General features: G+C 33.8%; 1 protein-coding gene and 1 pseudogene across 1 annotated transcript; both read right to left on the bottom strand.

The window, feature by feature from the left end:
- Positions 1 to 7019: 7019 nt before the first annotated feature.
- Positions 7020 to 7967, bottom strand: LOC107148783 (olfactory receptor 6C2-like). The gene has a single exon (XM_015493500.1). The coding sequence runs from the start codon at positions 7965 to 7967 to the stop codon at positions 7020 to 7022; it is 948 nt and encodes a 315-aa protein (XP_015348986.1).
- Positions 7968 to 25100: 17133 nt separating this feature from the next.
- LOC107148782 lies at positions 25101 to 25891 on the bottom strand (annotated as a pseudogene).
- Positions 25892 to 26154: the final 263 nt, after the last annotated feature.

Raw genomic sequence — 26154 nt, 5'->3', positions numbered from 1 at the left:
TTTGATCATATCAAATGACAGTTATTTCCACATATATTCTTTATCCTCATTTTTTGTATATTTTCTATTACTGTTTTTAAGCATTTCTTCTTTGTTTCTCAGCTAAATATCTAAGTGTATATACTTGTAAGAGTGAATATTTTACATAGATTCCACTACTACTGTGACATGTTACTGTCTGGTATACCCTGTCTTTATGCATTTGATCTACAAAACTAAGGAAAACAATAAGACATCGAATCATCAACATGGTTTATGCATCATATTCCCCTTCCTGTGTATGTTTGTATCATATCTATAAGAATTCAATGAATCACCCCTAGTATGCCTCAATGACATGCAATTTTATTCTTTTTTTTTCATAAGTGTTTCTGTATGTTTTGAAGATATGTGATCATGTACTAAAACCTCACTCTCTTTCAAATATTAGAAGCTGTGGGGAAAGAAAATTGGTTGTAAATTTTCTTGGTTAGCAACAAACCTGTCTATTCTCTAATTTGAGGACAAAGGTTGAAGTTTGAAATGTCTATTAGTTTCAGATAGACTGAATTTCTTGAGTTGATGTCTTTATAGATTTAAAGTGAGTGTTACATTCAAAATTTTTCTTGGTGCATAATAATTATATGTACAGTGGATTCAATTGAGGCATATTCATACATGCACATAATTTGACAAATTTCATTCCCCAGTACCTATATCTACCCTCCCCACGTTTCTCCTCCTGATCTCTTTCTGTATCCTACTCATTTTCCTTCTACTTCATGAGATCCCTATTGTTCCTTTTTACTGTCTAACTTCTGCATATGAGGGAAATTTAGAAGACCCTTCTTTCTTACCTTTTCTTATTATCTAGCTCAGAAAACTTTTCATTAGTTGGTTCTTTTCAAAATCCTGTGTTAGGTCCTGTGGCTCTTCTCTTAGTGCTTCATGATTATCAGTGTTTTGCATTATGTGTTGACAGTTATCTACATGTATTGCTGCTGTGGGTGTGGACTAGGCAGAGAAATTTTAACAGGTTCTTTCCTTAAATATAAGAAGCTTTGCCTTATTTTACCTTATTATATCAACTAACAATGTCTCATTCTTTCCAAAGTTACTAAAATTCCATCTGATACTAGCCACACTAATGTGCTTTCCTTCAAATTTTGTACATGTTCCATCATTTGTAACATTGTACTATAGATTTTTCAGAAGGAGAGAAAATAATCCAGAATGTGTACTTTTTGCTCTTTATAATATCTGCAGACGATTCTATTTAAACTGGGAATATAATGAAGTAAGCTGTATGTTTAAAAGCAAGAAATATAATTTTCAAACATGTTTTTCACCACCAGGGCTACCCTAAACTCTTTATCACCTTCACGTGAGTTAGACTGCAGAGGCTCAGTTGAATTAGGAGAATTATACATGTGGAAATAATCTACTGCCTTCTTTATCAGGATATGTCTAGTTTATGAGTTATTGTTAACTAATGATGAATTTATAGACAAACAAACACTGGACAAATATTTCCATAGTTGAAAGCTTAAATAAAGCTTAGATATGCATACAGAATCTTTGGCAAGGAGGGATCAGAAATATCCCTGAAGTCAAAATATAATTTTCCTACTTCCTTTGTGTTTTACCACTTTAGCTGTTTATAAAAAGCTGTGAAATCTTTCAATTTCCAGAGTTTCTTACTCCAACTGAACAAGAATTAATTTCTTGTTGGTGCACAATGGAAATACAAATCCCTGACAACTTGCACCTGATTACATGTAAATAAACATAGAGTGCCAACTGAGATTCTGTTTGGTGGGCAGACTCATAGACAATGTCATATAAATCCTAGTTTAATCTTAATGAAAACAAAAGCAAGTCAGTCCAGAGTTCATACTCTTCCCAAGTGAAGGAAATGGAGACTTACAAAACCCTCAGGGGAAAACAGGAGCTCAGGAATCTGACCTATAGCAATCTCCCTTATCTGCCAAATTCCCACTGCTGCAGAAAGTAAGCCTGCCAGCCCCTCCCATGGCCTGGCCCTGCTAAACCCTATAAAACTCAGATGCTTCTTCAGCCTGTAGCCATTTTCCCCTCTTGAAAATGTGCCCCTCCACTGCTTAACAAAGCATGGCTAATCTGTTGAGGTCTGTCTCCCTCTCTTTTCCTTTTGTATTCTCTTCCATTTGCTTTCACTAAGTAGCCTCTATTAACACAATATGCATCCAGTGAAATGATTTAAATTTGTGTCAACATAAAACTGAATTATGTATTCATTTATTCAATAAGTACACGTGTATTTATTCCTTGGATAGATTTTTATTGATAATTTTAGAACCTATAAATATAGTGAGAAACATGTACTCATATGAAGAAAATGTGGAACATAGTAGACTATGTCTTGCTTATTTTTTTATAAGCCACACACCTGCTTATACGATTTAAATGTCTTTTCCCTTGTTTTTAATATTTTATTAAAAAAAATTCTATTATAGTATAAAATGCACCTTTTTAAAATGTAAAGGATAATGAAGTTTGTCTTATATGTATAACTGTGGAATCAGAATATTCTTATAATTAGTAACTGAATAATTATAAGTAAATATGTCATTATAAAACTATGGGATCAGATGTATGGTGCAATTTAATAAACAATCTATAGTTTAAGTTTTCTCTAAATTATTGTAACGAAGAGAAGATTACTCAAAGACTGCTAATATTCATTATTTCTGCTACTTTTCTAGGAATGAAACAATGGTCCACTTCATGTTTTGAATATAATCCTCCCTGCTCTGCCACTATGGTTCATTTTAAAAGGGATATGTTGAAAGGGTAAAGTTTCTAAGCTGCTTCCAAACTGCAAAGCCTGAGTTAAAATGTAAAAGACCAGGCATTGTAAAGTTCCTAAGCTGCAAGGCCTGAGTTAAAAAGTGAAGGACTAGGTATTGTTAAGTTCCTCTGCTACACCCAGAAATTCCTGAGGCAGTTAAGACAATGCCCTACTGGCCATTTAGGTGATTAATAGCCTAGGGCCCTGTGTGATCTTGCAAGTAGGCATCGCAGGGCCTAAACCAATCAGTTTGAATGTGTACCCCGCTTAGGAGTAACCAATCACCCCCGCCCGACCTGTTCCCGCCAATGAATGAACTAATCATGTTTAGGAATTGTTGTTTGATTTTCCCGCGGTGTATGATGATTTGTTAAAGGAGACTGTGATGTATGTAAAGTCCCCGCCCTCCCCAAGAAGTGTACTTAAGCAGTGCTCAGCCCCTGCTCTGGGCTCTGGGCTGCTCTCCCTTCATGAGTGAGCACGGAGCCCCAGCAGGCTGGAATGGATCCCCAATAAATAAATCCCCTTCTGCAATTGCATGAGTCAGTCTCTTGATGGTCTCTTCCTCCGAGGCTTCGCTGGACCCTTACAATGTGTATATTTTTTCCTCCTCTCTCTATCTCTTCTCCCTCTTCCATTCCCTAACAAATTTAGGGAGACAGAGTGATCTTTTCATCCCCATTTTAGGCTTATTATCTGTCCTTGAGCACACACCCACCACAGGAAGGAGATGTCCCTGGAAGATTTAGGAAGTGACTTTCAACACACCATCAGGGTGCACCTGGGACTCCCTGGAATGTAGCCTTTGAATCCTCTTTTAAAAACTCTCTGTTCTTCTTGATGGGAGGAATCAGCCTCTGAACAGAAGTTGCCTGTGCTTCTCCTTTGCTAGCAAACAATAAAGCTTCTTCTTTATTCTCAAAACTGTGTCCTCCATATTAAATTGTCATTGGGGACAGGACTTTTGGTAACAAAATTTATGATGGAGGAGTAGACTCAAGAGCGCTCCTGCTCCAGGTTTTTGGGGCAGGCCTGGCATTCCAAGCAACTCCACCTCCCAGCTGAGGATGCAAGGCAAGCTTGTTGAGGGCTGACTGCTAGAGTTAGGAGACTGGAGAGTTTGCCTCAGTAGACCACAGGAGGTATCCCTGTGAGTAAACGGAGGGACTGAAGGGCTGTCCCAGAAACTGTTGACATCCCTTTTGCATTGGAGAAACCCTGCCTTCCTTCCCTGAACTTTATGGATTGCTCCATCTTGGTCTACTTTGAGAAAAAGAAAACTCAAAAGCCCATATTTCTTACCTTTGGTTTTTTAATGTTGTGGCAGATTTTCTGAGTCCTCTGTTCATGGCCTATTATCTTTACTTTATTGTTAGCTCTATTTTCCAGATTATATATCTTGTGTCTTTGAGGCCTGAAAATATGTCTTCTCTATGTTTTAATCAGTCAGTGATACTTTCAATTGAATTTTACATTTTATCTATTCATTTATTTCTGAGACATCTATTTGATTCTTTTTCAAAATCGCTATTTATTTAAATGAACTTTTAATTCCTTTATCTTTTCTCCTGGCTCATCCTTTGATTTTTCTCTTAGCTCATTGATCACTTTAACTCTCATCTTATTGATCGCTTCATATAGGCTTTTGTCCACTTAGGTGTCTGTGGATTCAGTTGTCAGGGATTATAGATTTTGGAGCATGCTAGTGTCCTGTTTTCTCACATTTTCTGCATTTATATGTTGTCATTTGTCTTTTTACTCATATGGGTCATTCTCCCACTGTTGTCTGAAGGACTCTTGTGAGCTGCTTTCACTTTATTATAAATCCCAATCCAGGAATTTATCCTGGCCCATGTCAAAGAGCCCAGTCAATGTGTTTTCAGTGCTTTTTTCCTTACACCCCTTTGAAGGAACATGATGATCACCTGTGACTGAAAATAATTAAGACAAGACCATATGTTAATAAGTTTTTAAGCTTCCTAAATAATTTGAAAAAGTCCAATTGATTTGAAGTTGACATGGGACATTTGAAGTGGAAATACCACACTACAATAGGCTTAAAGTTTGGTATGAAAGAGGTGGAATTGTTATTGTACTACATATGGCATGAGCCAAAGAGAAAGAAGGCAGGGTACAATGAGAAAAAATGGAGAAAGTGAGGAAAATAATGGGGGCCAAAAGTGAAAATCAAGTGAGATTATTAAAAGTAGAATGAATAAAAAGCGAATGTATTGATCCAATTCCTACTGTACCCTAAAGAAGATAACACTGGCAAACAACCCCTCACAAAAAAAGTAATAAAATATATCATGCAAACAAACAGCACTAACAACAACAACAACAACAACAAAAACTAGGAAAGAAGAAGAAAGCAGGAAAAAATAAGTAAAAATATAGAAGGAAAGAGAATAAATCTAAAACAATACAAAGACAAAAAAACTAAACAACGAAGCAAGTTAACAAAAGAAAAATCATACAAAAAGCAGAACACAGACACACACACACACACACACACACACAAATCACATTCTTGCACATACACATGCACACGTGCACTTACCAAAAACAGAACAGAATAAAACAAAATAACAAAAAGAAAGAAAAAAGAAACCTACAGAAATAATATTTTTTATATATATATATATATATATATATATATATATATATATATATATNATATATATCAATCAAGGGGTCACATAAGGTCAGTGAAAGTGGCAAAAAATAGAGAGATAATGATGAGAAGAGAGACTATGAGTAATAGAGTAAAAAAGAGAAACAGAATATGTAAGTCCAATATATACAACATTTTCCATTTAAAAATATCAGAGAAGAAAACTCTTTCTAGGAACCCAGCCAATCAGAGGTCTGAGGCAATAGGATCACAGGGCTGAGCATCCCTTGGTTCATCTCTAGTGCTACAAAACTCAAAATGCAACAAACAAAATCAATAATCATCTAATAAAAAAACAGAAAAAAATTTTAAGAGAGAGAGTAGAAGAAGAAAGGGGAGTGGAGAAAGAAATAGCCAGGAAGGGAAATAAAAAAACAATGAAAAAACAGAGAGGGAAGATCATCAAAAGATAAAGCAGTGGTGTGTTCCCAATTAACACATTATAACATTACAGATTTTTTTAAAAAATTATAGAAGAATGGTTTAAGGAATGTAATTCTTGGTAGTGTGGGGGAATCTCAAATCAATACATAAAGTGATAAAACTGATATAACAAAGAATAACATTAGAGAATCAAAAGTTATTCCTTGGTGATTTTGCTGAGATGGAGGGAGTTCTGAGACTCCCGGTTTGGATTTTGCACAATTTTGGGAGTAGGCCTTTTGTACACAACATATAGTTGGCGTTTTCTTTCCCTTTTCTTTCAATGACAAGCACATTGTTAATAGCTTCAAACTCTAGCCTCTTTAATTTTTGAGTACTTTATGCATTGTTCCCTTGATCTTAATTTCAATCTTTATTACTATTTTGATTTCCTTAATTGTTCTTATTTTGCTCATTGTATATCATTGATAACTTTAAAAAATTTATTTACTTTTGTATTGACTTAACTAGTAATACTATTTGTGGGAACTTAAAATTTGGTGTTCCGATTAACATTCATGCATCTCTTCTGAATTTGTAATGCTTAATAAATGATTTAATGTTTATATTGCTTTAAATTAAGTATATATCCTTTAAGTGGTGTTGGTCTGCTATATAAGAAAATAGCAACTAAATCTTACCAATGATTATGAAGATATCTTCAATTATGATGAATCATAAACTCCTGTTGATATAATCTTTCCCAATATTGTAATAAGCTTGCAATGCTTTATTTTTTAAATATATTTTAGCATGTCTCTGCAGTTTTGGGATTTTACTTTTTTATTTTCATTGTTGCCTTTATGCTATTCATTTTATAACTTGTATTACAGTAAGAAAGTAGCTAGCACTATTGTCATATAATTTAACGTATAGATAACTAACTTACAAGTGGAGAAAAACTTAATTTCTTGGAAATTATATTTTTTAGTTTTTCACTTAAAGAAAATTCAATGCATGTATTTGATTTGAAGTAATAAAGAGTTTAATACAGGTGAGATCAGGATGAAATGTTAAATGTCATTGAGAAGGCTAATTTGACTAAAATGCAGAAAGGAAACAATGAAGTTAGCAGTAAAACAGTCACGGAATGTTTCATTTTCCTTTGATTCATCAAAACTTCTGCTTCTTTGAGAGAAACACAATCTTATTTATGCAGTCATTGAAAGCATGTTTCACTTGCTTGTTTCTCAAGGTGTAAATGAAAGGGTTCAGCAAGGGCGCTACAGAAGAGGTGAGAATTGAGACTCCTTTATTTATGGCCACCTCTTCCTTTGCTGAAGGCTTGATGTAGATGAAGATGCAGCTGCCATAGGTGATGGAAACCACAATCATGTGGGAGGAGCAGGTGGAAAAGGCCTTTTTCCTTTGCTGAACAGAGGGGAATCTCAGAATGGTCCTGATGATGTACGTGTAGGACAGAACTACACAGACTAATGTAATAATGAGGGCAAATACAGCCACAATGATAACCATCTGTTCTAGTACCCATGTGTCTGAGCACGAGATCTTTAGGAGGGGACTTGCATCACAGCTGAAATGATCAATGGCATTAGAATCACAGAATTCAAGCTGGAGACCTACACTTAAGGGTGGGACAATAATCATCAAGCCAGCTACCCAGCAGGAGAGGACTAATATGGTGCACACTCTGTTGTTCATGATAGACATATAATGAAGGGGTTTACAGATGGCCACATAGCGATCATAGGACATGGCTGCCAGGAGAAAAAATTCTGTTGCTCCAAAGAGAAAAACAAAAAATATCTGACTTGCGCAAGCATTGTAGGTAACAGTATTGTCTCCAGTTGATAAACTGTACAGGAATCGAGGGATACAGACAGTAGTAAATGAAACTTCTAGGAAGGAAAAGTTTCTGAGGAAGAAGTACATAGGAGTCTTAAGATGGGGATCCACCAATGTGAGGGTGATAATAGTCAGGTTCCCTGTTACACTCAACATGTAGGTGAGCAACAGGAAGATAAAAAGCAGAACTTGCAGTTTGGGGTCATCTGTCAGTCCCAGCAGGATGAAAGTGGTTATTGCTGTGTGGTTCCTCATCATTGAACCTTGATATTTACCTAATCCTTGTGTAAAAATCAAAATTTTATGAAGAAAAAACATATTCAAATTCTACAACAAAGAGGTGTGCATATAGAAGCCCAGCAAATCAGACTACGTTTATCTTTTCCTTTTACATCATAATCAATATTTTTATTATTCAAGTAGCCTTACTGAATTTTAAGTCTACAAGTAGTGGAGATTTCCTTAAGAGTTCATGTTATTGTAAAGCAATCCAACTGTTTTTGATCATTTGTTCCCCCTCAGAATTTACAAATGTAATTGACTTATCACATAGGAATCATTATGTGGATTGGATTTGCAGGTAGGTTAAAGAAAGATCTCATTTTATGGGTGGCTAATATTTCTTCGTCCAAAGCAAACCTTGGATACAGGGTATATCCAGGTAACTAAAAGCATGGATTCTCTTCACTACCTGGTGATTGTTGTAAGGAAAAAAAAATGATAATGACAAAAAAGAATTCTTTATAGTCAAAACTATAGTACTTACTGATGGATTGATGTACAACTATTTTACCTATAGTGTGAGAAAATGTTATGTACAAGATATTTACAAAAAGAGAACTTTCTTATGCATTCATTTATGCTTAATTATTTAATTGTGGCTCCCTTTTTCTCAAAGCCCAAGAAAGTAATTTACATTTAATTACACTAAATAGCACTTTCTAGGCTGCATCTTTTTCATGATGTTTTCAATTCATTTGAAAAAACATTAGTGTCTCCTTTGCTCAGCTTCCCTCCATTGAGGTTTTAACTGGCCGTGTGGGACTTTCACTTGCAACTCCCTTGCTTTCCTAGTACTCACTAGACTTCATTTCTGTTGAACCAAGTAGCAAATTTTAATTTTTATCTTGCCTGAAATTGCCACAGCATTAAAAAGCAAAGATTGGTCATTCTTTAAATGAGTCCCAGGCCATCTTTCTGATTTTCTTTCTAGGATTATATTGTTATTTTTAGTGTCTCTTTCTAGCCTTCTCTTTTCTCTATTCATATATGAAATATTGGTGTTCCCCAGTATTCTATTTTCAGAACTCTCACTTCTTGTGTTATGTTTATTATTCTTTTTTCTCTGTACTCTCCATGAATGATTTCACCAATTCATGTATTTTATCATTCATATGAGGTACTCCAAAGATGAGGCCTATTTTCTATTTTTTTAATTATTTTGTTTGTTTGTTTGTTTAACCTGCATGGCTTTTTATGGAAAGTACCTTCTTTGATTTTCTCACTTCAAGTCTTGACATTTCTTACCTTTCTTCCTTAGGGTTTGAGTTCCACTAACACTGACTGCTTGAAATTCTTCATATTTTCTACATGTTTTCTCTTCTGCACATGCTAATCTTTGGATTAATACCTATTAGTCCTTCAGGATTCCCTGTAGGTATCAGTTCTTTGGGGAAAACTTCATTCATGAACCCAAAACATGTGAAATTGTGCTCCTGTGGTATTTCCAAGTACCTGCTGTTTATCCAGTCATGGCATATATCATATTACATTATGCTATGCACTGTAATTACATTTCTCTAAAGTTTCTATAAATTTCTCTAAAGTAGAAACAATATTTTATGTGGTATTAAATTCCCTCATATTTGGCTTATACACTAAATTTAGGGACAAAACAAAGCAGCACTGTCTATGTACTGGGGAAATTTGTATTCCTTAATGCCTATTCTGGTCAGTTGGTTCCAAGTTTTTATTTTCATATGTTCTTCAAATTACTCTTTCCTTTCAAATGCTTTTATAAAACAAAAGGGCTGAATATGCCATATATGCAGTACTCCATGCACATTGGGGACAAGTACATGGAGTATTGCATATATGGCATATGTTAAGGGCAGTGCCTAAGGGGTAAGCGGCCTGCCACTCACTCACCTAGCAAGAGAGGAGTGGCCTGCCACTCAGAAGCCCTTAATGTATGCCATGTATGCAGTATTTCATGCACTTGTCCCCACAATTCCCTGTTCCAAACTTTAAAGATTCTCCTTTTCCAGGGTTTTCCCCATTCTGTGTACTACCCCTGCCTTTACCTTTAATAACTAATTCGTACATTTTACAGAATTTGCTTCCTATATATCATTTTTTGAGACTGTGATTGTTTCACTTTCTGATTTTTTCCCTTTTTTTAAGCTTATACCACCTACTGAATATTTCATTTTCTGATTTTTTTTTCTTTCTTTAAGCTTATAACACCTACAGCATTTCTAAAAATTTCATCTCCTAAGAGACATTTTGTTTTTTCTTAAAAAAATCAATAGTGGCTCAGCGGCAGAGCACTAGCCTAGCACGTACAAGGCCCTGGGTTCAATCCTTAGCACCACATAAAAATAAACAAATAAAATAAAGGTATTGTGCCCAACTACAACTAATTTTTTTTAAAAAATCAATAGTGATCCATATAGATAATATGAACAGATACAGTCAAGAAGGTCAAGATACTTGAATATTCTCAAGATCATTAGATTGTTAGGGTAGATAGAAAATGTACTCTAAAAATGAGGAATTTCTTCTTTTTCTGTTATATCCTATGTGGCTACAAAAACAATGTCTAATACATCGCACATGTTCACTAATTTTTGAAGAAATGATTTAATGTACCTTTTTATAATTATAACTTGTATTTCAATGTTTAAAAAAGTAGAGAATGTTTCAGATAATACTCATAGCTAAAAGGCTTTTACTGCAATGTCTGGGAGATAAGAATTCCTGGGAAATCCTGATTGTAACAAACATAGTTTTTTTTTTCTTCTTCTTCTTCTTTGTTTAATTTACTTTCCTATACATATCCCAAAACCATTTCTGTCACATTGACTCCAAGTACATTTGCTAATATAACGAAATGTAATTAGTGATAAAGCCTTTTCATCTTTGTAATATTAACTCTACTCATCTTTTCATATTCATATTGGAATTTTTATTTAGCCATCCAGTTTTCTGTACTTTTCATAAGTAAATTCAATGTTTCTAGAGAAAAATGCTTGCCATAGAGATAAATAAATAAATTTACCTTTTGTAAAGGAAAAATAATGTCATCATAATTCTATGGCCAAGAACAGTCACAGTCTGAAAAACTGTTATTCCATTTTTTTTTCCCCTGGCCAGGTTTCCTTCTTTTTTCTCCATTCTTCTAGTCTATCTATTCACCTAAAATATTATTAGATTATAAATATCTTAGGATCCAACAGTTTTGAGGTAAGGAACACAATAGCAGTGAATTTTTCTTTTGCAGTGAACAGAAACCAGGTACAGGATGAAGAAAAGGCTGAGTGAGTAAGAAAAGATCAAGGTTTTTTTGTTGTTGTTGTTGTTTGTTTGTTTTTTAATTTCTCTCTTCTAGTGATTTTGCTATCCACCAGGAGGTGTGCTCATGGCTTACAATCTTTGTTACACTGGAAATCTTGGGTGTTTGGTGTTGTACAGTAAAAAAAAAAAAAAATCTGTCTATTCAGCTTTATAACAGCTCATATTAAGTTGTAAACTACAATCAGATATCACCTTATATTTTTAAAAATTTCATCTCCTAAGAGAGATATCTATTAACAGCAGCATATGTATGTTTTGATAAGGATGTGGAGAAATTGGAATCTGTGCACCCTTTTGATGGAAATGTAACCTGGTATAGTTACTATTGAAAACATTATGACGTTTTCTCAGAAAACTAGCAAGAGATTGGCTGTATAGTCTAGCAATTCCAATTTTTGTCATATTTTCAAAAGAATAGAAACAAGTATCCCAAAGAAAAATCTGCATTTCTGTGTTCACTGCAGAAAAAAAATAGCAAAGCTTTGGAAACAACCCAGACATCCACCAACAGATAAATGGATAAAAAGAAAATGTAGTGCACATGCGTGCACACACACACACACACACAATGGAATAGTATTTAACTATAAAAAGAAGAAAATCCTGCAATATGCAACAACATGAATAACCTGGAAGACATTATCAAAATGAAATGAGTTACAGAAGGGCAAATGTTGTGTGATTCCACTTTTGTGAGTATTTAGCATAGTCAGATTCAAGCAAACAGAGATTCAGAAGGGTGGTTGCCAGGATCAGAGGAAGGGGAAATGGAGAGTTGTTCTGTGGCTATGAAATTTCAGTATGGAAGATAAGTAAGTCTAAAGATCTGCTGTGCAACATGGTGCAATTATTAGCACTGCTATTTTGGGCACTGAAAAAAATTAAGAGAGTATATGTCCTGTTAAGTGTTTTTACCAAAACAAAGAAAAACAACAATAGTTATAAACAAACAAATCCAAAACCTAAAAGGGAAACAGGAAATTATGGGAGCTGAAGGATATATGTTCATTTTAAGCTCTCTATTGTGATGATGTCTTCATGGTATGCATATGTCACACCTCATCAAATTGAGTATTTCAAATATATGCAGTTTATGTTACAAACTATACCTCAATAAAGCTGTTGAAAAGAAACACATGCTGAAGACAATTACACTATCTAAATGAATTCTCAGTTCCATAATTATGAACAGGCTGTCACATACTCTGCCAAATAGCATCTGGCCCCATACACACTGATCTCTATCCCTAGTGAGTGGGCTATTGGTGAATCACATATAAAGTCGTTTGATAAACTGTATCATTTGGGAAAGACCTATGATGTTTACTTGAAGTGTCTTAAAGTAAAAACTTGCCTCCTTAATTATTTGACATATAGTTTTTCCTTTTGTACTTTTATAGCCTTTCTTGTGATCCTTTACCCAAACTCCAAATTTCACCTATTTTTCTCCTAAGAAATAAAATATCACTTTCACTTATCTTTTCAGTCTTTATATTTTACAGAGTAGGGGTAAATATATCTTCTTCTTTTTTTATAAGGAAAGAATCCTCTTAATTCTCCTAATATTTTTGAGTTTGTCCTCTCAGAAATCTTTCCACCAGTGCAGGCTAGAGGAAGTTGTGTTAAGGTAATGATTGCTTCATAGCTTCCATTCTCCATACCCATCTTCCCAAACTCCCAATGTCCTTCTGCCAGAGTGCTCCACTCTGACATCCTCTTGGCCCTAGTCTTCCCAAGGAATGAAGTGCTCTGGACCCATTCATTCCCCCCTGATCTTATTAATTCTGTTTCAGGGATTGATTGAGCCTGGCTATTGGAAAATCAGAAGCAAGCTATGTAAAATAAATCGATTCCATTCATCATCCACCATTTCCCAATTGCCAGGCTAGGTTCCATATCATGAAAGTCATTTAATTTGTACAAAACTCTCACTGTTCTTTTCTATAATCTGTAACATTCATCTTTTAAATTAGAATTATCAAATATTTTTTTTTCAAACACACATTCAATAATTAAAGGGAGTTAATAAATTTTCACCAAGAAATAGGGGAGTGATGTCAGATTCTAGTGGAGAAATTAGAAGGCAGAATAATTGTAATATAATGATTAAGAGTTTCATATACATAGTAATGTTTGAGAATCACCTAGGCAATTAAAGTTTAGTGTTCAACACTGCCATTGTCATCTACCCACTCCATCAGTACTGTTCCATAAGCCATAAACCATCACTTAATTAATATATTTGCATTATAATGTAGACCCAAATGAAGGATAAGTAAAATATTAATAAACTTCCTTTTACCAGCATTATACTCCTTATTTTGTTGATGTAATCCCTGATCATTACATGTAGTCTTCATGTAGAGGAACAGATTGTGCTTCTGTTTATAGAGTAATGATTGCCCCAATCAGCCAGCCTTAATTATTTATAATGCTAGCAATGAACATATGCATTATCTGAAAACACTATCTCTTGGGCTTTTTCTATTTCCCTATCATTGAATAAAATGTTGTTTCTGCAGAAGATAATAGTTTGTTTTTAAAATGATTTTTTAAGTCAGTTTGCTTTTAAAAAATTCCTGCAAATAACATGAGTCCTGTGGGTTTAGAAAAATGAATTCTTCCTTCCTATGGCCATGTGCCTTAGAAAATCCCATGTGGTATACATAGCAAGACTCAGCTTGCTTTCAGGGTATCATCACAGGAAAACAGGTAGAAAACTAAGGGAAATGGCACAGACCTGGTATGCCTTGGATGAAGATGCTAACAGAGCACAATGAACAATATTGTCCAATGACTGTGTGTCACGTGAATTTACTTCTGAGTGAGACGCAAGGTTTTTGAAGACATCCATAAAACGGAATCTATTCCCCTTGATAATATCCCATCCCCATCTCAAGATTGGTCCCTAAAAGCCTCTCAGGCTAACTAAGAGCTTATTTTAGGAAAAGAAAACAGGACTCTGTTTTCATGTTCGCTGGGGTTTTCCATATGAGCTCAATCTTTTTAAAAGTAAATCATGTTTTGGCTTTGATAGATAAAAATCAACGTCTTAATGGTTTCTCTTTTATACAGGTAAATCATACACTAATACTTTACTATAACTAGCTCTTTGATTTTAGTTATCTAAGAACTATTTTTCTCTCAACTACTTCAGGACCGCAAAAAGTGCAATGAGTGGAATAAGGTATGAAGTCAATAAAAGTTGACATCTTTTCTGTCACCTCATCCTTCAGACCTCCCCCTCTGTACACATACCAGGCAAAAATGGTCTTGGTGAAAATCCTTGCCTTGATAATGTTGTGCAGTGAAAGAGGAAGAAATAAAAGTTCTCCCAATAGACAGTAATTTGTCTCACTTAGATATTAAGGGAACAATTTCATTAAACTAATAGGAGATACTGGAATATTTCTACTTAAAATTTTCACAGTAAAAGAAAATTTACAATTTAGAAAATGTTGAAATTTTAAGTAATCTAATATTCTTTGTGGTACATTTTCCAAGCATTTGGAAGGCATATTTCAATGTGTCTTTTAAATTACACAGCATAGATAACTAGAAATTACTAGATGGATACTTAAATATGCCCTGACCAAGTCATTAGTCTTGTCAAAAATCTGTTGAATAATTTAAAAACATGTTTCTTACAATTTTCCATATTAAAAAGTTGAAGCAAATCTTAAAAAAATTACAGGAAAATACAGCAACAAATATTTCTTTCCCTGATCTCTCAAAAGAGAAAGCAGTTCTCTCGTCTACCTTACATTACTTACTCTTGATAATTTTTCATCATTTTGGCTGGCAGCTCCTTAGTGGGTTTAACTGTGTTGTGTTAAGGAAGATGTGACTTGTCCAGGGCTAGCACCATCATCTAAATTTGCTCTGCACACATATTTTGGAGAGTCTTGAATTTTCCTAGTTTCCAAGTTTCACGTAGTTATGTTATATCTTTAGAAACTCTTTCTTACTTTGAATATTGGAAACATTTTCTTTGCTCTCCATCATTCTGATAAGAAAATCTGAGAGAGAGAAGAAAAAAAGAATTTTCTTTGGGTTGCAAAGAGTGATGCTCTGATCTTTCTGAGCAGACAGTTAATATTTTCACTCCCTAAATAATGATATTTATGTTTTCTGCTCTATCTCTGCAAGGCACACTGGGATTACCTGAATTAATAGTCAAGTATCCTTAGTGCCCAGGTTCAGACATCACTTACTGAGCCCTCTGTGTAATTAGCCTTGGCAAAGCAACTAGAATAGGCAGCAGCAGAGACACTTTCCTTTGAGACAGTAAGATAGCAAACAAGAATCAGCTAGGGGGCAAGTGCTCATCTTAATGAAAAAGAAGAAAAGCCCAAGTCACATTCAACTCCCCATTCACTCCATTAGAATGTCTAAGGATATAATTCTGTCTGTTAATAAAATATTTTATTGAATCCTCCATGATAAAATGTTTGGTAGTATATCTACTACATGTGAAAATGTTAATGGACATGATTATTATGAATACAAAGTTATTATAATATTCATCATTTTGTTAATCTGAATTTACATTTGAAAGCAGGAAAACAAATATAAGGTGGACATTATTTGTTCTATATGAAAACAATGTATCTTCTTATTGTTTGTGTTTGGAGACTTCCAGCTTCTGTCTTTTAGTTATTTATAAAATACAAAATAAGTTATTATGAATTACAGTTGACCCTGTTCTATAGAATATTATTGCACTGTATTTGGGTACCACTTTTTTTACCCCCATAACCCTCCCCATTACCAGTTCTAGTAATCACTGTTATACAATGTGATCAACTTTTTTTAAACATCCATTAATGAGAAAGAATAGATAATATTTGACTACATGTGATTTATTTTACTTTCCACATTGTTCTCTAGTTATATCCATTTTTTGGCACTTGATATTAATTTATAGCTGAAGAATCTTTCTCGATTTCTAATTCAGACAATTAGCTATTAGTGCACAAAAACACTAAGTAAGGATTTTTGTGTGTTGATTTTTGTATCATGCTACTTTGCTGAATTAATTTTAGTTCCAATAGCTTTTTAGTGGAGTGTGGGGGATTTTCTCTACCTAAAACCATATTATTTTACAAACAATAACAATATGATTTCCTCTTTACCAATTAAGATTCCCTTTATTTCTTTCTTTTGCCTGATTGTTCTTGCTAGAATGAAAGTGGTGGAAATAGCATTCTTGTTCCAGATGTTAGAGCGAAAGCTTCCAGCTTTTCTCCATTCAGTGTGATTGAAACTGTTGACTTATCATTTATACACTTTATTGAGATACTTAATGTGTTCTGTTTTTTTTTGTTTGTTTGTTTTTTAAATATATTTATTTATTTATTTTTAGTTTTCGGTGGACACAACATCTTTGTATGTGGTGCCGAGGATCGAACCCAGGCCGCACGCATGCCAGGCAAGCACGCTACAGCTTGAGCCACATCCCAAGCCCATGTGTTCTGTTTTTATCATGAAGGGATTGTGAGTTTGTATCAAATGCCTCTTCTACATCTATTCAGGTGATTACATATTTCTGTCCTTCATTTTGTTGATGCTGTATATCTTGTTTATTGATTTGCATATTTTGAACCATCCTTGCATCCCTGGCATGATTCCCACTTAATCATGGAGCATAATCTTTTTAATATATCATTTGATTCAGTTCAGTTTGCTAGTTGTTTTTGAGAATTTTTGCATCTACATTCATTGAGGATATTGGCCTGTAGCTTTGTTTTTTGTTAAGTCCTTTTCTAGTTCTGGTATCAGGGAAATTAATGCTAGCCTGAGGGAAGAAATTTGGAAAAAAGTTCCTCCTCTTCAATTTTATGGAACCACTTAAAAAATGAAATTAATATATGTTACATATTTGGTAGAACTTCATAGTGAAGCCATCTTTTGAAGGGAGATTTTGTTTACTGATTCAACCTCATTATTCACTGTTGGCCTGTTCAGTTTTTCTGTTACTTCATGATTAAATCCGGGCAAGGTGTAGTTTTCCAGATATTTGTTTTCCTTTCTTCTAGCTTATCAATTGTGGTATAAGTTTTTCATAATAATATCTAAGGTTTCTCTGTATTTCTTCAGTACCAGTTTTAATAATTTTATTTTCATCTCTGATTTAGTTTGAATATTCTGTCTTTTCAATAGTCTTGCTAGAGAATTCTCACTTTTCTTTATTTTTTTTAAAGGAACAGCTCTTCATTTAACTTTTCTTTTGTGTTGTTTTTTAAATTTTGTATTCCACTCATTTTGTCTTAGATCATTATTTTTTTCCTTTTACTAATTTTGAATTTTTTTTGTTCTTTTTCTACTGCTTTGAGATGCAAAGATAGGTTCTTTATTTTAGGTCTTTACTTTTTTGGTGCACGTGTGACTGTTGTGAACATTCTTCATAGTACTGCTTCTGTTGTACAGCATTGGTTTTGGTAAGTTGTGTTTCCAATTTCAATTGTTTCAAGAATTTTTTAAACTTCATTTATTATTGGTTATTCAAAACAGAGTTTGTTTAATTTCCCTGGACTTATATAATTTCCAAAGTTTTCTTATTGACTTATAGTTTTATTATGTCATGCTATGTTTGGAAAACATAAATGAATATGATCTCAATTTTTTAAATATTTATTGAGATTTGTCTTGTAGCCTGTCATATGATCTATTTTGAAATTTTTTCCATGGTTTTAGAAGAACATGCATTCTTCATTTGTTGGATGGAAAGTCTGTAGATGTCAACAGACGATTAATTCTGCTGTTTCTTTGTTGATTTTCTACCTGAACAATTCTGTGCATTACTGAAAGTGGGGTGTACAAGTCCCATACTATTATTGGTTTGAAGTTGATTCCTCCCCTTACATCTATTAATATTTACTTTATATATTTGTGTGCTCAAATATTGGAAGCATATATAACTATTATTTCCTTTTGCAGAATTGACCCTTTATTACTATTTAATTACTTCCTTGTATCATTTTTTAAAATTTATTTTTTATTTCCTCTTTTGGTCTTAGTGGTGCTGGGGATTAACCTCAGGGTCTCACACATTCTAGGAAAGCACTTTAGCACTGAGCTACACCTCTGGCCCTATAGATTTTTATTTAAGGTATGGTTTCATGATGTAACTGTGGATACTCCGGCTTTATTTTACATTCTATTTTCATGGAACATCTTATTACATACCCTTACTTCTAGTCTCTGTGAGTCTTAGAGGTGAACTGTGCTTCTTATTAGAAATGTATAGTTGGTTCTTTTTTTGTTGTTGTCATTTAACTACTTTACATATTTTACTAGAGAATTTAACATGCTTACATTTAAATAAATTATCAATAGGGAAAGACTTTTTTCCTCCTCATTATTTTTTTTAAATTTATATATGACAGCGGAATGCATTACAATTCCTATTACACATCTAGATCACAATTTTTTTATATACAGTATATTCACACCAATTCGTGTCTTTATACCTGTACTTTGGATAATAATGATCATCACATTCCACCATCTTTAGTAACCCCATGCCCCCTCCCTTCCCCTCCAACCTCTGTGCCCTATCTAGATTTTGTCTATACCTCCCATGCTTCCACTCCTTATCCCATTATGAATAAGCCTCTTATATCAAAGAATAAATTCAGCATTTTTGGGGGGGTGGGGGATTGGCTAATTTCACTTAGCATTATCTTCTCTATCCATTTACCTGCAAATAACATGATTTTATTCTCTTTTATTGCTGAGTAATATTCCATTGTGAATATATGCCACATTTTTCTTATCCATTCATCTATTGAAGGGCGTCTAGGTTGGTTCCACAGTTTAGCTATTGTAAATTGTGCTGCTATGAATATTGATATGGCTGAGTCCTGTGGTATGCTGTTTTTAAGTCCTTTGGGTATAGTCCGAGGAGAGGGATAGCTGGGTCAAATGGCAGTTTTATTCCCAATTTTCTAATTAATCTCCATATTGCTTTCCATATTTACTGCACCAATTTTCAGTCCCACCAGTAGTGTATGAGTGTACCTTTTTCCCAAAATCCTCGCCAACACTTATTGTTGTTTGTATGCATAATAGTTGCCATTCTGACTGGAGTGAGATGATACCTTAGAGTGGTTTTGATTTGCATTTCTCTAATTGCTAGAAATGATAAACATTTTTTCATATATTTGTTGATTGATTGAATATCCTCTTCTGATAATTGTCTCTTCAGGTCCTTGTCCCATTTATTGATTGGGTTACTTGGTTTTTTGCTGTTTAGCTTTTTGAGTTCTTTATTTACCCTAGAGATTAGTACTCTGATGTGTGCGGGGAAATATTTGCTTCCAAGATGTAGGCACTCTATTCACCTCACAGATTGTTTCTTTTGCTAAGAAGAAATTTTTTAGTTTGAGTCCATCCATTTATTCATTCTTGGTTTTAATTCTTGTGCTGTAGGAGTCCTATTAAGTAAGTTGGGGTCTAATCCCACATGAGGCAGATTGGTGCCTACTTTTTCTTCTACTAGACACAGGGTCTCTGGTTGTATTCCTAAGTCCTTGATCCATTTTGAGTTGAGTTTTGTGAATGGTGAGAGGGGTTTAATTTCATTTTGTTGCATATGGATTTCCAGTTTTCCTGGCACCATTTGTTGAAGAGGCTATCTTTTCTCCAATTCATGTTCTTGGCACCTTTTTCTAATATAAGATAATTGTAGTTTTGTGGGTTGGTCTCTCTGTAATCAACTCTATACTGTTGGTCTACTAGTCCATTTTGGTGCCAATGCCATGCTGTTTTTGTTACTGTTGCTCTGTAGTATAGATTAAGGTCTGGTATAGTGATGCCACCTGCTTCACTCTTCCTGATAAGAATTGCTTTAGTTCTTCTGGGTCTCTTATTTTTCCAGATGAAGTTTATAATTGCTTTTTCTATTTCTATGAGGAAAGCCATTGGAATTTTGATCAGAATTGCATTAAATCTGTATAGCACTTTTGGAAGTATTGTCATTTTTATAATATTAATTCTGCCTATCCAAAAGCAAGTTAGATCTTTCCATCTTCAAAGGTCTTATATAATTTCTTTCTTTAGGGTTCTGTAATTAGTATCCTATAGATCTTTTTCACCTCTTTTGTTAGGTTCATTCCCACGTATTTTCTTTTTATAGGCTATTGAAAATCGTTTTTCCCTACTTTCCCTTTCTGAGGATTTGTCACTGATATACAGAAATGCCTTTGATTTATGGGTATTGATTTTATATCCTACTACTTTGCTAAATTCATTTACTAGTTCTAGGAGTTTTCCGGTGTAACTTCTAGGTTCTTCCAGGTATAGAATGATATCATCAGCAAATAATGCCAATTTGATTTCTTCTTTTCCTCTGTGTATCCCTCTAATTTCTTTCATCTGTCTATTTGCTCTGACCAGTGTTTTTTAAGAACTATGCTAAATAGAAGTGGTGAAAGAGAGAATCCCTGTCTTGTTCCAGTGTTTAGAGGGAATGCCTTCAATTTTTCTCCATTTAGAATGATGTTGGCCTGGGGCTTAGCATAGATAGCCTTTATGATGTTGAGATATGTTTCTGTCATCCCTACTTTTTCTAGTGTTTTGAACATAAAAGGGTACTGTATTTTGTCAAATACTTTTTCTGCATCTATTGAGATATCACATATATGATTTTTATATTTGAGTCTATTGATGTGGTGAATTACATTTATTGATTTCTGTTTGTTGAACCAATCTTGCATCCCTGGGATGAATCCCACCTGACCATGAGGCACGATCTTTTTGATATGTTTTTGTATTTGATTTGCCAGAATGTTATTGAGAATTTTTGCATCTATGTTCATTAGAGATATTGGTCTGAAGTTTTCTTTCTTTCTTTTTTTCTTTTTTGATGTGTCTATGCTGGTTTTGGCATAAGAGTGATATTGGCCTCATAGAATGAGTTTGTAAGTACTGCTTCTTTTTCTATTTCCTGAAATAAATTGGAGAGCATTGCTTTTAGTTCTTCTTCAAAGGTCTTGTAGAACTCAGCTGTGTAACTGTCCGGTCCTGGGCTTTTCTTGGTTGGTAGACTTTTGATGGTGTCTGCTATTTCACTACTTTAAATCTATTTGTTTAAATTGTGTATGTTATCCTGATTCAATTTGGGAAAATTATATGACTCTAGAAATTTGTCAATGCCTTTGATATTTTCTATTTTATTGAAATACAAGTTTTCAAAATAATTTCTAATTATCTTCTGTATTTCTGTAGAGTCTGTTGTGATATTTCCTTTTTCATCATGTATGTTAGTGATCTGAGTTTTCTCTCTCCTTCTCTTTGCAAGCATGGCTAACGGGTCTGTCAATTTTATTTATTATTTCAAAGAAACAACTTTTTGTTTTGTCATTTTTTTCAATTGTTTATTTTGTTTTAATTTCATTGATTTCCACTCTGCTTTTAATTATTTCTTGTCTTCTGCTTCTTTGAGTGTTGATTTGTTCTTCTTTTCCTAGGGCTTTGAGATGTAGTGTTAAGTCATTTATTTGTTAACTTTTTCTTCTTTTAAGGAATGAACTCCATGCAGTGAAATTTCCTCTTAGAACTGCTTTCATAGTGTCCCAGAGATTTTGATATGTTTTATCTGTGTTCTCATTCACCTCTAAAATTTTTTAACATCCTTCTTGATGTCTTCTGTAACCCATTGTTCATTCAGTAGCATATTATTTAGTCTCCAGGTGTTGGAGTAGATTTTATTTTTTATTTATGATTGATTTTTAATTTCATTCCATTATTATCTGATACAATGCAGGGAATATCTCTACTTTTTTGTATTTGCTAAGAGTTCCTTTGTGGCATAGGATATGGTCTATTTTAGAGAAGGATCCGTGTGTTGCTGAGAGTATATTCTCTCATTGAAGGATGAAATATTCTCTATGTGTCAGTTAAGTCTAAATTATTGATTATATTATTGAGTTATATCTTTTCTTTGGTCACCATTTGTTTGGAAGATCTATCTAGTAATGAAAGAGATACGTTAAAGTCACCCAAAATTATTGTGTTGTGGTCTATTTGACTCTTGAACTTGAGAAGAGTTGGTTTAATGAACATAGCTGCTCATTGTTTGGGGAATATATATTTATAATTGCTAAGTTTTGTTGGTATATGGTTCCCTTGAGCAGTATGTAGTGTCTTTCTTTATCCTTTTTGATTGACTTTAGTTTGAAGTCTACTTTATTTAATATGAGGATGGAAACCCCTGCTTGCTTCCGCAGTCCATGTGAGTGGTATGATTTTTCCCAACACTTCTTCACCTTCAGTCTGTGGATGTCTTTTTCTATGAGGCTGCCTCTCTTGGAGGCAGCATATTGTTGAGTCTTTTTTTTTTTAAATCCAGTTTTCTAGTCTATGTCTTTTGATTGGTGAGTTTAGGCCATTAACATTCATGGTTATTATTAAGAAATGATATTTAGTCCCAATCATTTTTGTTTATTTTTGGTATTTAACATGACTTGGTTTCTCCTCTGATTAGATTTTCCTTTAGTGTAATCCCTCCCTCTCCTGATTTTCATCATTGTATTTAATTTCCTCTTTTTGGAATATTTTGCTGAGGATGTTCTGTAATGCAGGTTTTCTAGTTGTAAATTATTTTGACTTTTTTTTATCATGGAAGGTTTTTATTTTGTCATCAAATTTAAAACTTAGTTTTACTGGATATAAGATGCTTGATTGGCATCCATTTTCTTTCAGAGCTTGGTATTTGTTGTTCTATGATCTCCTGGCTTTTAGGGTCTGGGTTGAAAAATCTGCAGATATTCAATGTAGTCTCCCCCCTATATATGATCTGATTACACTCTGTTGCAGCATTTAAGATTCTATCCTTATTCTGAATGCTAGGCTTTTTCACTCTAATATGTTTTGCTGTAGATCTGTTGTAATTTTGTATATTTGGTGTCCTATAAGCCTCTTGTATTTGGTTTTCCAATTCATTCTTTATGCTTGGGAAATTTTCTGATAGATTGTGCATTGCTTTGATTTGAAACTCTGTGCCTTTCTCTATCCCAATAACTCTTATATTTGGTCTTTTGATGCTGTCCCATAATTCTTGGATTTTCTGTTCCTGGTGTCTAACTATCTTCACTTTGTGATCAACTATATTTTCCATATTATATGCTTTGTCTTCATTTTCTGACATTCTTTCTTCCTGCATCTCCACACTAACAACATATATTTGAAAAATAGTAAGAAAACATTTTAATTTGCAATAACAGGGAATAAAATACTTAAAATAAACTTATTGAAAAGACTTCCATAGTAAAAACTCTAAAACACTGAGGAAAGATATAAAGGACAAAAATCAATAAAAGGATTTCTTGTTTTGGGATTGGAAGTTTTAATTTTGTTCAATTGTTCTTTACACAAATTTATCTACACATTCAATGCAATCTGTATCAAGATTTCAACAGCAATCTTTTACTGAAAGAAAAAAATGTCTAAAATTCTAATGGAATGCCTTAAGAGTTTGAATAGCCAAATCAGTCCTGAGAAAAAGAATGGAGCTAGCTGTACGTGTAACACTTGCTGATTTCTAAATATATAACAAAGCTACAATAATTAAACAGTATGGCATTTATATAGAGAGAGGCATAAAAAACTAATTGAGCAGAATACAGAGCTCAGTAAAAATCTCATGCATATACAGAAAATTGATCTTTATAAGGTTCTAAGAATTCACAATAGGAAAGGACAGTTCATACAATAAATAGAGTTTCAAAAATGATATATTCTCATGCAAAAGAATGAAACTGGAGCCTTATCTTACATTATACACAAAAATGAACTAGAAAAAGACTAAAGACTAAACATAAGATCTGAGATAACACACACACACACACACACACATACAAACACACATCTGAGACAGTAAAACTCCTAGGAAGAAATACATGTGGAAAGCTTCAGACATTAGTATTAGCAATGACACCAAAACTTCAGGTGAAAAACCCCAAAATAGACAAGTGGCAGCACATCAAATTGAGAATCTTCTACACAGCTAAGAAAACAACAGAATGAAAAGGCATCCCATGGAATAGAAAAAAAAATTATGACATTATAAAACATAATCATGGCAAAGGATTAATATCCAAAATATAAGGAACTCCAGAGACTTGACAGAAAAAAACAACTAATGCAATTGAAAAAAATTAGAAAAAGACCTGAATAGTTATTTTCCCAAACATGAGTTACAAATGTATAAGGTTATCAACATCAATTATTATCAGTGAAGTGTAAGTTAAAACCACAGTGAAGCATCACACCTGTTATGATGGCTATTATATAAATAAAAGTAAAAACAACAATCCTCCAAACTAAAAGTAACAAGTGTTGGCCAAAAGAGAAGAAATTGAGACTCATGAACACTGTTGATGGGGATGTAAAATGGCACCTCCAATACAGAGAACAATACTATTGTTCCTCAAAACAATCACAAATAGAACTACCACATGATATAGAAATCCAAAAAATTTTTTATATGTACCCAAAAGAATTGAAACCAGGATCTTGAGAGATTTTTCAAATACTTATATATACTACATCGTTATTCACAATACCGAGGACATGAAAGCAATCCTTTAAATATCCATCTACAGATTAGTAAACAAAGAAAACGTGTTTTATATATATACACATTAGGATATTATTCAGTCCTAATTAATAATGAGATTTTTCCATATGCAGCAACATACTTGGACTTGGAAGACATATTAAGATAAAAGCCAGTCATAGAATGACAAATAATGCCTTGGCTCCATCCACATCCTGAAAATAGTCAAACTCAGAAAGTAATGAAAGTTTTCAGGTCTGGGGTATTTTCATATGCATGAAGATGCAGCTTCCATATGAGATGGAGACAACAATCATGCGTGAGGAACAGGTTGAGAAGGCCTTTGTTCTTTGTTGAGATGAGGGAATTCTTAGAATTGTTCTGAGGATGTAAGCGTAGGAGAGAATTATTAGTGTCAATGTGGTCAGGAGAGTGAACAAAGCTAAAACAAAACTCAAGAGCTCTAGAGTACTGGTGTCTGTGCAAGAGATTTGCAGCAAAGGAGCAGAGTCACAGGTGAAGTGGTCAATGACATTGGAATCACAGAAATCTAACTGCAAGCCCATGGTCAGTGGTGGAAAAATGACCAAGAAACCAGCCAGCCAGAGATGATGATGAGCTGGTAACAGATCTTGTTACTCATGATGGTTGTATAATGTAGAGGCTTGCAGATAGCCACGTAGCGATCATAGGACATAGAGGCCAGGAGGAAAAATTCTGTTGAGCCCAGGAAGATAAAGAAAAATAGTTGAGCTGCACAAGCATTGTAGGAAATCGACTTGTCCCCAGTTAGGATGCTGATCAAAAACCTAGAGTTACAGACAGAAGTAAATGAAATTTCTAGGAAGGAGAAATTCCTGAGGAAGAAATACATGGGGGTCTTCAGGTGGGAATCCAGGAGGGTAAGGGTGATGATAGTTAGATTTCCAGTAACACTCAGAACATAGGTGAGAAATAAAAAGAAGAAAATCACAACCTGTAGCTCTGGATCATCTGTTAAACCCAGGAGGATGAAGTCTGTTACTGATGTTCTATTTTTCATTTCCAACGAGTGGTTTAAGGCAGATTTTACTGATAAAATGTATCTGGAAAACAATAAAGTATGAATCAGAAGGGAAGCACAAATGTTTGCATAGGTTTTTTGAAGTAATTATTTTTTTGCATTTTGATATGAAGCACTGGAGACTTTGGTTGTGTGTATATATTTCTCACTTTCAATTCAATCATACCTATATATATATATTTATTTTTAATATGACTGTGCTATATTTTACTCTGTCTCTACATTTACATTTATTATTGAGA

The sequence above is a fragment of the Marmota marmota genome, unplaced genomic scaffold, assembly GCF_001458135.2.
Source record: "Marmota marmota marmota unplaced genomic scaffold, marMar, whole genome shotgun sequence".
In the NCBI taxonomy this organism is placed as follows: domain Eukaryota; kingdom Metazoa; phylum Chordata; class Mammalia; order Rodentia; family Sciuridae; genus Marmota; species Marmota marmota.
Note: the sequence above shows the minus strand (reverse complement) of the source record. Positions and strands in the feature narration are given on the sequence as shown.